This window comes from Drosophila gunungcola, chromosome 3R (genome assembly GCF_025200985.1).
Source record: "Drosophila gunungcola strain Sukarami chromosome 3R, Dgunungcola_SK_2, whole genome shotgun sequence".
Classification (NCBI taxonomy): Eukaryota; Metazoa; Arthropoda; class Insecta; order Diptera; family Drosophilidae; genus Drosophila; species Drosophila gunungcola.
In genome coordinates, this window is record NC_069139.1 from 19,296,839 (window position 1) to 19,310,420 (window position 13,582).

Genomic DNA, 13,582 nt, shown 5'->3' on the forward strand with positions numbered 1-13,582 from the left:
TTATTTTATTTGAAAAGCTGAGATTTGTTTTATTTATTCACTTTGTTATTTATTTTTTAATTAGTAAACAGTTTAAATTAAGCTATACAGTTGACAAATAATTTACATGAAATTAAAGGAACACAAAATAGCGGAGTTAGCTGTTTAGCAACTATTAGCTACTACTTTTCCCGCTCCCTTTCCCTCTCTCGCGACTTTTCCCGCTCCCTCTCCCTCTCCCTTTCGCGCAGATAAAGTTGTTGCTGCTGGATGAAGTGCTGCTGTTGCTGCTGGTGTTGCTGCTGCAGATGTTGCTGGTGCTGCTGCAGCAACTGATGCTGCTGCTGCGGACTGAGGGTGGCTGCATCGACCGGGCCTTGTTGCTGCTGCTGCTGGAGGAACTGTTGCTGGTGCTGGGCCAATTGCTGCTGGAATTGTTCCCGCAGTCGCTGGTGCTCCTCCGCATCCATTTCGCTGCCATAGTCATCCATGTCGATCACCTCGTCCTCGTCATCATCCTCGATCTCGTCGTCCTCCTCCGGATCCTCGGCATCCTCGTAACTGTGCTGCGATCCATCGTGCTTGGCATCGTCCTCCCCATCGCCACCCCCTCCGCCTCCCGAGGAGCTGCCCTTGTTGCTCTTGGTGTCGCTCCCATCGCCACCTTCCTGCTGCATCCGCTTGTGCTTGGTGCGACGGTTCTGGAACCACACTTTCACCTATCGGAGAAATGAAAATGAAGAAAAAAATTTTTAAATACAGCAAATTACAGGCACAAGAGTTTACAATCTTTATATCGGTACATTCCCTTGCCTTAAAATTGTTCTGTTTGGCCTACAATATCTTATGTTTAAATTTTAAAGCTTGGTTTAAACTCGAAAGTAGTCGTGTCAATTTTAAAAACAAATTTGGATTGTCTAATACATACTGTTAAAAAATAAATATAAAAAAATGTTTTTGTTATAATATGAAATGATAACATTTAAATGTACAGAAAGAATTGATAATGGGCATCTAATAAAATTGTATCTTTTATTTTTTCCCAATATGTTTTAAGCTTCTAATTTACCACTTTAATGGCCATCGTATTGTAATATCTTATGTACTAACCCCCCTTTAGTACAAATATTTTCCTTAGTGCACTTACAGGAAACAATTGTTGGCTTGTGGCAGCTATTTTCGGGGGAGGGTTCTTTACCCTTTCATTTGCCTTTTGTTTTCCGCTATTGTTTTTTTTGGCAAGTCGTAAATAAATTTAACGAGTCTTTTAATTCTATTTACGGCCTGCCTCCCAGCTATGCCCCCGAGGGTGCAAAGTCAAGAGCCAGACCTCTTCGGCCACTGTTAACCCGATCCCCTGTCCCTCCCGAAGCGCTAATAACTCAGTAGCTCCGGCACTTCTTGGGCTAACGACCAGACGACATGCAATCACTTAGCCCCTAACCAAAGGGGTTGAACTGGGGGTGCTTATTGAATTTGATGCGCATTAAGGGCTGACCTCCCAGCACCCACCCAATGAAGCCCATCTCACCTGGGTTTCGGTCAGGCTGAGTCCCTGGGCCAACTGCTTGCGCTCCGCCCCCACGACGTAGTGATTCCCCTCGAAGGCGTGCTCCAGTTTGAGCAGCTGCGTCGGCGAGAAGGCGGTGCGAACGCGTTTCGGCTTGCGGAATGGCTGGAACAGGAAATCTGCAAGAGATCGGGAAAGTGAGTTGAGTTAAAAAGCGGTTATAATGGGTGGCCCCTTGGGGTAACCCTGAATAAGTAAGTATTTAACTAGAAGTGAACTCCGATTTATCCAAAAACATACACCAATTTACTGTGGACTAACAGCGTTATTTGAAGCCATTTCAATAAATTATAAATGAAAATCTTTTAAATGTAAAGCATTTAAGAATCAAAATATTTGGATTGGCATTGGTAAATTCAAATTTAATAACACATTAATAAGGCTAAATACATTTAAATTTTAAACTTGAAAAAACTTTTTAAAAGCTGTATCCACAGTAATAAGTACATTATCGAAAAGCCAGCATGAGCTTTGATTTACTTTAATTTAACAATTTGTAATAACAATTCTATGGCCTCTTCAAAAAAGATTGGTTTTATTCACTGAATTAATGGCATCATAAATAAGTAATTGATTTATAAATAAAAGAGTATTACAGTCTATCATCAATTTATAAACTATGTCAAAAATAACAGCTTTATCGGCTCTTTAAGAAGAGATGTCTACTTAAATTAATCAAATTGCCATAAATAAATTACTAAGTAAAATAAAGTTTAGAGTTGCCTACACAAATTGGCTTGATTGAGTTTTTGATTATTAAATATTTAGTTTTATATTGGAATAGTCAGCTTGCCTTTATAGATTTTAATATACCTCGTCAGGCAACAAGAGGAGTTCAACCTTCGCTGGTGGCTCTGCCAATTAGATGACGTTGTGCCTCAAATTGTTGATTATGAATTCCGCGAATGCCGCGAGGCAAAGATGCCGCACACTGGCCACTCACATGTTGCACACGCTCATTACAAAACAATAAACAAATTTCCAGACATGGGCCAGCAAACACAAAGGCTTCTGGTTCGTGCCGCTGTCGGCGCTGTGTGTTTGGGCCATGTCCCAGAATCGCTGATAAGGCCAAAACAATTGGCCCGGCCAAGACTTTGCTGGCTTTCTTCCCTTTAGCCTGGACGCCAAGCCGAACACTTTAGCGCGCCTAAAAGCCGCCAACGACGCCTCTTTGGAGGACCGAGGACCCATTGTTCTTCCTTCCAGCCAGCACAACGTGATATTTTGACGTTTATCACGATTTCTGGAAGCCCAAATCCCCATACCCATACCCATCCCCATCCCCGACTCCTCCGCTTAGCCAAGACCACTGCTGCTTTTGCGGTTGCCAGTTAACAAATTTTCAATTGAGCCACAATTTGAATATTGATATGAGGCAGGGGCTACTGTGCGAGATGCAGCTGAGATTTCTGACGGTGCAGGGGAATTTGCTTGGCGAAAAATTATGGAACACAGTGGAACTGGGCAAACTTCATAATCCAAGTATTAATGGATTTGTATAATTTTGTCTCATAAAGGATTTCTTATATATTTTACCAAACTATTTTTAAATTGTTGTTTTTAATTTTAAAAAGTAATTAAATAATCTCGAAGAAAAATTAAAATTTCTACCATTTAAGGAGAATTCTGTGATTTCTGTTAATTTCTTTGTTTATTAATAAAAAATCTGGAAAAAAAATACTCTTATATCGGAATGTCAAACCTCGTTGAATTCGTCATTAAATTAAAAAGTTTTGTTTTGGATAAATTAAAAAAAAAAATTAACGAGTCGGAATGTCATACCTCGTTGAATTCGGTCTTAAATTTGACTTCAACTGGGATGGCATTTCCTACAATTACTCATTCAGTATCTTTCTTTGGTAAGTCATAAAACTGTCATCTTAAAATACCAGGTCTTGGCTTATTTAACTTCATTTCTGATCCCTAAGCTAACTATTCTTTCTTAGACTTGTTATGATATAATTTGGTGAACAAGCCTAAGCCACAGGATCTTCTGGCACCCGCAAGGTGTGCCAATTACAAAATCAATATTGACACAGCAGAATCGAATCGATTTCGGAGGCAGGAAGTCCACGCAACAAAACAGAAGCTAAGCCATTGTGAAAATAAACAGCTAATGGAGAAAAGCAGGCGAAAGGGCGCGAAGCTATTAGATACAAGATACAACCCCAGAAATGTATCTTGTTAGCACTGTCGGGCTGGAAAAACAATAAAGGGCTCAGGAGCAAGAGGGTTCGGGATCAGGATCGGGAACGGGAACGGGAACTTGTCAGTTCGACACTTCATAAATGCAGCCTCGAACCATTGATGGCCATGTATCTGTGTATCTGACAGATGCAACGCAACTGACTGACTGCGTGCCTGGTTTTTGCTATGAACTTGACAAACGATTGCCAAGAGGGAGCCGCAGCATCCAGAGTGCTCTAGTTTTTTCTTTTTTTTTTTTTATAGTCCGCGACGATCGCTTGACATTTGTTACATTTGACAGCTAACAATGTAGCTACAAGATACACGACTGCCCAGCGCCTTAGAAGAAGCTGTATAATTGATAATGCCGCCGCTCACAATGGCCACTTAATTATTTTTTCTCTGCCTCTTTTTCTAGCTCCGCAGCAGCTCTCAATGAAGTGTGTGTATTTATTTTTTTTCTCTTAGGTTCGTGGACACAAAGGAAACCGCCGTGCGAAAATACGCGCAATTGACAATTAATTGATGTGTCCGCTCTGCTGGCCATGTTGTTGGATTTGCAGTGGCTCACACCCTTGTCAGCTGTCATTTTTTTAGATATACCTCGTACCTTGTTTTTTTTGTTTTTTTTTTTTTTTTGGCTCATGATGGGACGATCGATGCGATTCGTTTCGTTTTCGTTTGTTCGACTGTCCTGGCCTTTTTGTTCGCCTTATTATTTATCACTTGTGTGCAATTGTATTTGCTTTCTTTTTTATGGAGTTAGGGCTTAATTTTTATGCTCATGATTTTTTCATTAATTTATTGCATTCCTCGAGCGCCCCGCGTCCGAGGACATTGACTCGAAATCGATAATTGAAATCAAATAAAGCGACAGTCGGGGATGTTGTGATGATCGATTTGACAGGACTCGCCATTTGCAGTTGGCTTGCATGAATGGGATTTTGTGGGTTTTTCGGGATAATGGTTTTAAATGGGGGTAGAGAAAAGTCATTGATATCACTTTTAAGTTAAGGGAAAACTTAGGACCAGGAATATATCTATATGACTCACTATTCTTTGAACTAAAATATATTTTATTTATTTAATTGTCGGTACACTCGGAAACAAATTAACTAAGAAAAATAAAAACTTATTAAGCCATTTGTAGTATTTCGTAGTCGTACCGTACTTTTTTAATGAGCTACGAATAAACTCACGTACCAAATGGTTGCAGTTGTTAAATTAATGACTTTGGAGTAAGTCCAATCTACAAATAACCAGTATAACAATCAAACACAGTAAAAGGAATTTTTTTCTTTCTGGCACAATTGGAACGTTCACAAAATGGGACTAGTTTTGCGGAATTATTAGCTATAGTTGTAAACAATTTAATAGAGCCTATATTGATTCGCTCCCTGAGAGATTAATATAGTTATTATAGAGGCTTTTACTAATTTAAAATACATTGTAAGGAGCATGTGATAATTATTCATCTAGCATAGGGAGTCCATAAACAGCTTGTCAGTTTATAATCACCTATATTTAAGCCTTTCATAATAGGGATCTCAACCTGGTTAATGTTACCCTTTTCCTAGAACTTCATCAGCTGCATTTGAGGGCCACACCCACAAATTGCAGCACGTGCAACCTGAATTGAGTTACTGACTCATCATCATCGCTATCGCGATGATCCCCATTATCTTGTATACCAACCTCCTCAAAAACAAAAAACAAACCCATGTAACCTGGTATTACTCACACGAGTTACGAAACAAACGAAGACGAAAAACATTTACAATTAATGAAATCGTTATGCGAAACATTGACATTTCACGTTCATAAATCAAGCGAAAATAACAAGCAGCGCGGAGAAAAGTGAGAAAAACGAAGGAGAAGTCGAGCGGGAAATGGGGAAAGGTAAAAGGGAGAAAATAATGAGCGGCATACAACATAATTAAGGCGTAACGGGGATATATGTACACTTGGGCAGGTGAAAGGCGTGTGAGTGTGCCGAAAATTATTTTATATTTACCCAGCCAAAAAAAAAACAAAAATGAAGAGAAAAACAACATGGCCTGGAAATTCAAATGGTAATTATGAGGCCAGCGTATGAAAAAAAGTGGTTAAAGCGTAATAAATGACAATGTTTTTGAGATGCGCTTTGCGGTTGCTCTTCGTTTCTATCTCTCCGTTTTTTTTTTGTTCTTTAGTTCCTTGCTTGGTTGCCCTAAAACCTCAATTAAAAACACATTACCATTTCACTGGTTGCACTTTTCGTACGTTACACATACGCCGCATGGGCCCGCCATATCAACAACTGGCGCCGTCTGTTGGCCATTAATGGTAATTTCGAAAAAAAAAAATACAAAAAAAAACAGACACACACACTTGGCTGGCCATTTAGGTACGCTGCTTGACCTAACGATGTGTGTAATGTTGTTTAAACAATTTAATTAAAATGTAATTTGTTTGGAAATAGTTATCAGAATGGGTTTGGTTCGCCTTTCTCCCTCTCCCTCTCTCACTCTCTCGCTCTATCCCTGTCCTTGTCCCTCTGATGATGATGAGGCTGATACACGTCTAATTAACTTGTAATAAATGTTTGCCATTTGCTTATTTAACTTTAATTATATGGAGCTGCGCGGCAACAACAGCGATAACTGAATAATTGCTTGATTGAGGTTCTCTCTACTATAATATAATGGCGGTGGAAAAGGGGTTCAAATATGAATTTCGGGTGTGGTTTCTTTTTCTCTTTGGTTCACGGCACTCAGCGGCCATTTGAAACGGCTATAATGACTAGAAAAAACTTGCTAAAGCGAAACATATTCAAAAAGTATTCAGTTTATTACGGTGAGTAGACCGTAGTGCATTGTATTTTATAGCTATAATAATAGTAATTATAATAATAATTATAATAATAGTAATTATTAACTGAATTTTAAATATGTTACTCTTTGAAAATTTGTAACAAAAAATTAACTTTATTATGTTTATACTTTTTAAAAAACGTAGTGCGGTAAGAACTTTCTGTCACCTTGAATTTCCTTTTTATAAACATTAACATGACCCCTTTCAGAACTATTCAATAAATCAATGTAGTTATGACTGTAAAAATAAGATAAGTTGGTGCATATTTACCCAAAAATTTAAAAAAACCACTTCTTATTTATAAAAAAATTGTTTAAGGGTTATTGTTAACATCCCAATATTCAATTAAATAAATTTGTATTGCTTCTATTATAACTATTTGCTTATATTAATTAAAATACAATAATAATTAAATTTGCTAGATATGCATAGCTTTTCAATATCTCACTTTAGAAAATTGATTTTTGAGAAGCTTACTTAAAAATATCTTGCTAAACCGGTTAACTTTTCATAACCGGTTAGGTTATTGAACATTGTTCTAAAAGGAACCGTTTTGATTATTTGGATTGGGAAAACTATTTACACTATATAAGTATAAATATATATAGTAAATATTTAAATTTCAAATATTTTCTAACTTTATTTGAATCCATTCTTTTGTAAATTTCAATAGGTAATGCTTGTTTTCATATAGTGGGTGTACTTACTGCCCGGAAATCTTGGAAAAATGCGTCCGTGACGACTGAGCAGCCATGGATACAGCGGGTAGCTATCGCGGATCAGATGTGGAGCGCTTCCAAAGGGGTGGTGACCGTGGGGCGGCGGATGTCCCGGATGTGGTCCGCCCGGGAAAATACCCATCGGAATTTGGCCGGGCGGCAGATGCGGATGCGGACCATGTGGCGGTACAGTTGGCACGGGCGGATGCTGCTGCTGTTGCTGCTGCTGCTGCTGCTGCTGGTGGTGATGGGCTAGTGCAGCGGCCATTTGGAACTGGGCGGCGAGGAACGGAGGCGGCGGCGGGTGGGGCGGTCCCGCCATTCGTACCGCAATGCTGTTCGGCGAGGTGCGGTTCTGGATTAAAGCTAGATTTGGCGCCGGCAACGGCATCGGACGGATGAGGGTTCCAATGGGGGCGGGTGGATTTCCAGTTGCCTGGGGTAAGTCCGCTGATTTTGGAGGACTGTGGATGGCCGCCGCTGGGGGATTTCCACCGGCATTCGGAGGCGTTGGCGAGCGGCTGACCGGCGATCTCTGTGGACTTCGCGATCTGTCCAGCGAATCCCGCCTCCGGCAGTAAATATATCCGCGGGGCGTGCGCCGGCCACTGTTGTTTGTGTTCGTCGGCGAGGCGGGACTTTCGCTGCGCGGCGGCGGCGATGATATCACACTGACCCTCAAGGGAGCCGATCTCGACGAGGACTCGCCCACGATCGAGTCGATGCTGAAGGCCAGCTTGGGCTTACTGCCTACTGCCGAAGCGGAAACTGTGCTGGCGGAAACGGAAGTGGAGGTCGCGGCCATCGAGGAGCTGCTGCTGACAAAAGGACTCGTCGGCGCCATGGGCAGCATGTTGAACGTTTGCCGACCGCAGGTGACCATTTGGTAGGGGTTTATTCGTTTGAAAAAGTAAATAAAACACTGTCCAACTTCTCAAAGTCGAACTCTCTCAAGTCAAAGTCTCTGCAAGTCGAACTAGATTATAAATGAACGTGTAATCAATTCAATCACCCGTGTTTCCGTTTTCTAATTGAATAAAAATTGACCAAATACCTTCTTAACGAATAAACATTTGCTAAATATCTGGTAGACTACGATACATATTTTACATTTGCTAAGTTGTCAAACATTTAGGATGAACATTAAGTTTACCAGTCAATCTAAGCCTCGAAGTTACGATTTAAGTTTAACTGTTTCCAACAACAAAAGAATTTGATTTGATTTAAATAAAGTTTTAAGACAACCATAAAATTAACATGGAAATGGAAATTCATTTGCTCCAAATAAGTGAAATCGTTTAGAGATATTGATAGAAGTTTAATGCTTAAATGGATAAATCCATTTAGATAAAACTTTAAGCTGGCCAAATCTTAATTTCATATTATTATGGAGCTCTGATATCAAATTATTAAATTAAAGTTTTAAAAAATAAGAAATATACAAAACAAGCTAGGCTTACACACACCTACCCTATTATCAAATGGAAAACAGCAAAATTTGAAAAGAATCGGAAACGGAAAAACGGGAGCATTGATCGGGCTTCGATTGGTTGGGGTTATGGAAACACGATCGCGTACGGTGGTTACTAGTTTCTGGTTACTAGATAGTAGATAAGCACACACGCACTGTTTTTCAGATCAGATAGCTATAGCTATGGCGTTGTATCTGCGATGCTCCAGCGGTTGGCATCCGTCGGCGATTGACATTGATAAACTGGAGCGGCGACGACGCGGCGATTGGAGCGTGACCGTACCGCTTCGATGGACGATTGACGGCGGCGATTGACGGTGGCGGTACGGATAACGGTACGCGGTAACGAAACGATTGCGGTGGCCGCGCTGCGATGATGATGAGCACTGTCAACGCCATTAGCATTATGGAGCGTCTAAAGGCGTCTAATTGTTGGTGTTGGCTCCTCTCCACCGCTCGCCCTCTCTTTCTCGTTCCCGGTTCTCCTTCTTCCTCTCTCTCTCTCTTTATCTAAGCGGGGGCGTCGGCGAATCGCTGCGTGGCTCTCACGCTGAGCGTTTTGGCTCGAGTGTCGCGATGGAAAGCTGCAAAAAGCTAGTGGGGCCAACGCTGCTTCTTCTTCATCCGCTTCTGGTTCCAGTGGGAGCAGTGTACCAGGCGTCTCGCTCGCTCGTTCATCTTACTGCGCCTGCGCCAAAGTAGTACGGGTATAGTCTAGTCAAAATTCCAAAACCTGCTCTGCTCCAAGTGGGGCCACCTCCTCTCTCGCTCGCTCTCCCGCTCTCTGAGTGGGTGTAAATGTGTGTGTGTGAGGGGGCCAAAATCTCTCTCTCTCTCACTTACTCTCTTGGCCATTTTTCGCACCAGTTTATGACAGCGAAACAAACAATTTGCGCGAAACAAAACAGCATCATTAAAGCGTTTGTGGTTTTAGTGCCAAGCGGGTTGGCCAGCTTGATGGGGCGCAGAGGGGGAAGGTGGGAAGGACATTGGAACAGTGGGTAAAAATAATTGTACTTTTGAGTGTTTTTGAAAGTAAATATTATGGTCTATGTGAGCTATGTATATATGAATTAACACAAGGTCCTTTAAACATTTTATCTTTATTAATTTATTCTGTACTTATAAACTTGATCAATTTAATTTGTTTACAAACTATGACTAACACAATTTTTTATTCGATATTAATGTTAAGACTATGGCAATAATATACAAACTTAAGTAAGATTTTGAATATTGTTCTAAATTAACTTACAGAAAATGTTAAAATTATTATTAACATTATTTTTATTTACTAAGATATTCTTAGCTTGAAGAAGTTTTTTTTTCGATTTCACTGTGCACCGACATCAACGTCATCGCTTATATAGCTTAGACGCCCCGTCGTCAGTGCTGGCTTTAACCCCCTCCCCCGTAGTTCTCTTGGCCCCACTGTCCCCTTACCATCCGCCCGGCCCTTGGCCTTTCCACCATTCTGAATTGGCTCGAATTGGCATCTGCATCATGTTGGTCGAAAGCATTTGGACATGAAAATGGGCGGTAACTTGGTTTCTACACCTTCAGCGGAATGCAACTGCGATGCCGGCGCACACTCGCAGCGAGTATCTCACAGATACTCCGCATCTGTATCTGTATCTGTATCTGGTCATCCTCAGCCTCATCCGCCGGCTGTGAGTTGTGAAAATAAACACCTCGTTAAAGATGCAGGAGGAGGCATAAAACATGCAGCGCCAACGTCGCAGCCCTCTCATAGGTAAATACATGCGATTCGAGCCCCCCTCCTCCTCTTTTGGCCATGAATGGATGTTGGCCGAAAGGAGCCGAGAGGTTGGCAAATAAATTGACGTGCGCTTGGCTGGATTTGTATGCATCTAGATAAGGCCGGTTGTCGATGGGCCAGCAGCTTTGCTGCCGCAGATGCACCCGAGAATCGAGTATCTGTATCTGCGTTCTTGTGAGTGTGGCACCTCTGGGGGCGGTAATTGTAATTGGTTTTTACTCTTTTTTCCCTCTTTCGCTCACGTTTCGGGATAAATCATTTAATTAGTCAGACAATGAGCTGGGAGAGAACTTTATGGGCTGCTGCATCAATGCAAAAGGTTATCGATCGCCAATCAATGATTTTCGGGGCGTATTTTCTGGCATTTACCGCTCTTGATATATGACCAGAAGGTGGGCCGAAAAGATAAAATGCAGCAAATGCCTGCTTTATCAGCTCGCAAAACGCGATGTAACTTTTTGAGGTTTTTAGTTTTGGCTAAGAGAATGGGCACGCTATAAAACCAAATGCGATATTGATTTACTTACAGCTCAACGGAATGTGGTTTGTTAAACTACTTAAAAAATAATACACTTTTTTAAGGTTTTTAATAACAATAAGCAAGTAAATAAAAAGTATATATTTATTTACATATAACTCAACTTTTTGTCTGGGAAAGTGAAAGTTCTACCCAAATTAAAAATTGTTAACAGTTATTTCCATTCGCTTACAAAATTTTCAATAACATCAATAAAAACTGATAAAAGAAATATAGCCCATGAAAAGTCTTTCTTAACGGATTTAATAATTATGCCTGTTAACTCCACTCCACCATTGAGTAACTAATACAATAATATTAATGAAATATCTAGGATGGAGAGTTCAATTGATGTTTCTTAAGTAAACTAATTAAAGCCGCCTAAAATTAGGTTGCTCCATTGGAAGCACCCTCATCCATACTCCATTTCACACTGGTGTTGGTCTGTCCCGGTCTCTCTGCATATGGGAAATGCAATCCACAAGATGTTTCCATGTTCCACAGCCAGCGAGCCAGATAAACCAACAGCTGTCGTTGATTGGCTGTTCGCTTTATCTTTGTGGGCGAGAAAGGGACAACAGTAGGCGACAGCTGCTAACAAGGGGTTGGACACTATTTCCATTGGAGTGAGCGGAAGGCAGAATGCCAGTGGAAAAAGGGAAGAGAGAGGGCGATGTGGCGTATAAATCCAATTCATTTAATAATTGCCAACGAGATGGAGCTCATTATCACGAGTACTTTGCACGGCTTTGCCAGATGCCAGCGGGGGGGATTTCGCAGGGGCGAGGAGATATGAGGGGTTTTCAGTGGGCAGGCTACACTGTGTTTGTATCTGTATCTGGTTGGTTGGGACTCAATGTCATCTTAACACAGAGGGAATACATCTATACTTATACCAGCACCATAGCAATTAAAGTAGTAACTTATTTTTTTTTGAAGTAAGTCCTTTGATATTCTGCTGAACTAATCGTATACTTTAAAACTTTTATTAAAAGTATCTTAAAATATTGACCTTAAAATTATAAACTAAAATATTTTATCTTAACACAACAAGAATTTAATTTTAAATATTTAAAGTTATTTAATGTGTTATATTGATTTGAAAAGAGTGATTTTTTTAAAAACCGGCTTAGGAAAAAATTGTATTTATTTAAGTAATTAGTAAAGAATGATAAAAATCTCGATTATTCATTTTATATCCCAAAATTTGTATTTTTAACTTAAAATGTTATTTACGCCACAAATTAAAGTAGTTGCCATAAAAGGAAAATATTTTAAATGTTATACACAGAAGCCTTTACATTTTATAGAAGAAATTATAGAACTTAATTCAAATAGCTTTATTTTTAATATTATTTATATTATTTCCTCTTATTATAAAACATTCTCGTCTTTTTTTAGGGTTCGTATATCCGCTCCTACCAGCAATTATTGAGTAAAAATTAATTATGCCGCCTAAGAATGTTGTGCTAATGCTGCAGTCTCCACGCTATCTTCCCCGTTTTCCCATCTGCCAGCTGCACAGATACATTATCTCAGAACAGTTTAAGAGTATCTGTGAGCGCCCTCGTCTCGTTAGCGATTTTATTGGACGCACAAATGGAAGCCCACGGATGCTGATGATTCTGATGCCTGGGAAGTCGGAATCGCGATGATGGCGACGGCTTTTCAGTGTCAATTAAAACAGCTTCTCCTCGGCATGGATGCCATGATGATCGAGGGAAAAGGGGTTCTGAATGGCGGCAGGGGGATGGAGATGATTGTTTAGCGAAAGCATAATTGCTATAGGGGTTGGCCATCCACAAGTTTCCAACATCGACCAGCGCTCCGTGTTGACACAGCTAATTGGCTTTATTTGTTTTAATAATTGAGCGTTTTCGGCTGCAGCCATGGGCACTGATTTAATTAAAATGTCCACTGAATATTGAAAGGGTTTCCTTAGATAAGTCGTGACTGTTTGTGTTTGTCTGACCAAAAAAGTAAGCTTTAATTGAATTTTAATAACGCGGATTAAGTAACCTAAAAATATAGAGTCCGAAATTTATATTTTTTTAAACAACATTTTTAAAAAGAAATTATTTTAAAGGTAATAAGATAAAATCATTTTTTTTTAAGAGAAAAGAAGATAAAGACTTCCGTTTCGGCTAAGCGCTAGACTTAATAAAATACCAATAAATATTTGGCAACTATTTGGAATGCTTAGTCGTAGATCAGTGATCAGTCGACGTGGATCAGGAGCGATCAAAAGATCGGCAGCAGAAGATCTCGCAAATCCCCGAACTTAAACCAAGGAAAAGCCTGTGGAAATCCGCGGGATCTGGCCGTGGAAATGGTTGGGCAGCTTGGCCCGAGGATCGGCGCATTCAATCCAATTATCGATGCCTCGAAACTGCCTTTGGAAACGGCTGACTCGTCTAAATTGTGGGCGGGTGGCGTGGCTTAGCCCAGGTAATACACCCGTTCCCAGAAAGTGCGACCGGGACAGCAAAGACAAGTGTGACAG

The 13,582-nt window shown here is 40.4% G+C and overlaps 1 protein-coding gene across 5 annotated transcripts; it reads right to left on the bottom strand.

Moving 5' to 3' along the window:
- LOC128266267 (homeotic protein empty spiracles) lies at positions 1-9,386 on the bottom strand. Of its 5 annotated transcripts, none has more exons than XM_053002669.1 (4): positions 8,939-9,386; positions 7,300-8,275; positions 1,511-1,668; positions 1-698 (listed from the first exon to the last, which is right to left on the bottom strand). In XM_053002669.1, the coding sequence occupies exons 2-4, from the start codon at positions 8,192-8,194 to the stop codon at positions 162-164; spliced, it is 1,590 nt and encodes a 529-aa protein (XP_052858629.1). In that variant the 5' UTR covers positions 8,195-8,275; positions 8,939-9,386; the 3' UTR covers positions 1-161. The 5 variants fall into 5 exon arrangements, with proteins under 5 accessions (XP_052858629.1, XP_052858631.1, XP_052858626.1 ...); XM_053002671.1 differs by having other exon boundaries at positions 7,300-8,287; XM_053002666.1 differs by having other exon boundaries at positions 8,782-9,386.
- Positions 9,387-13,582: the final 4,196 nt, after the last annotated feature.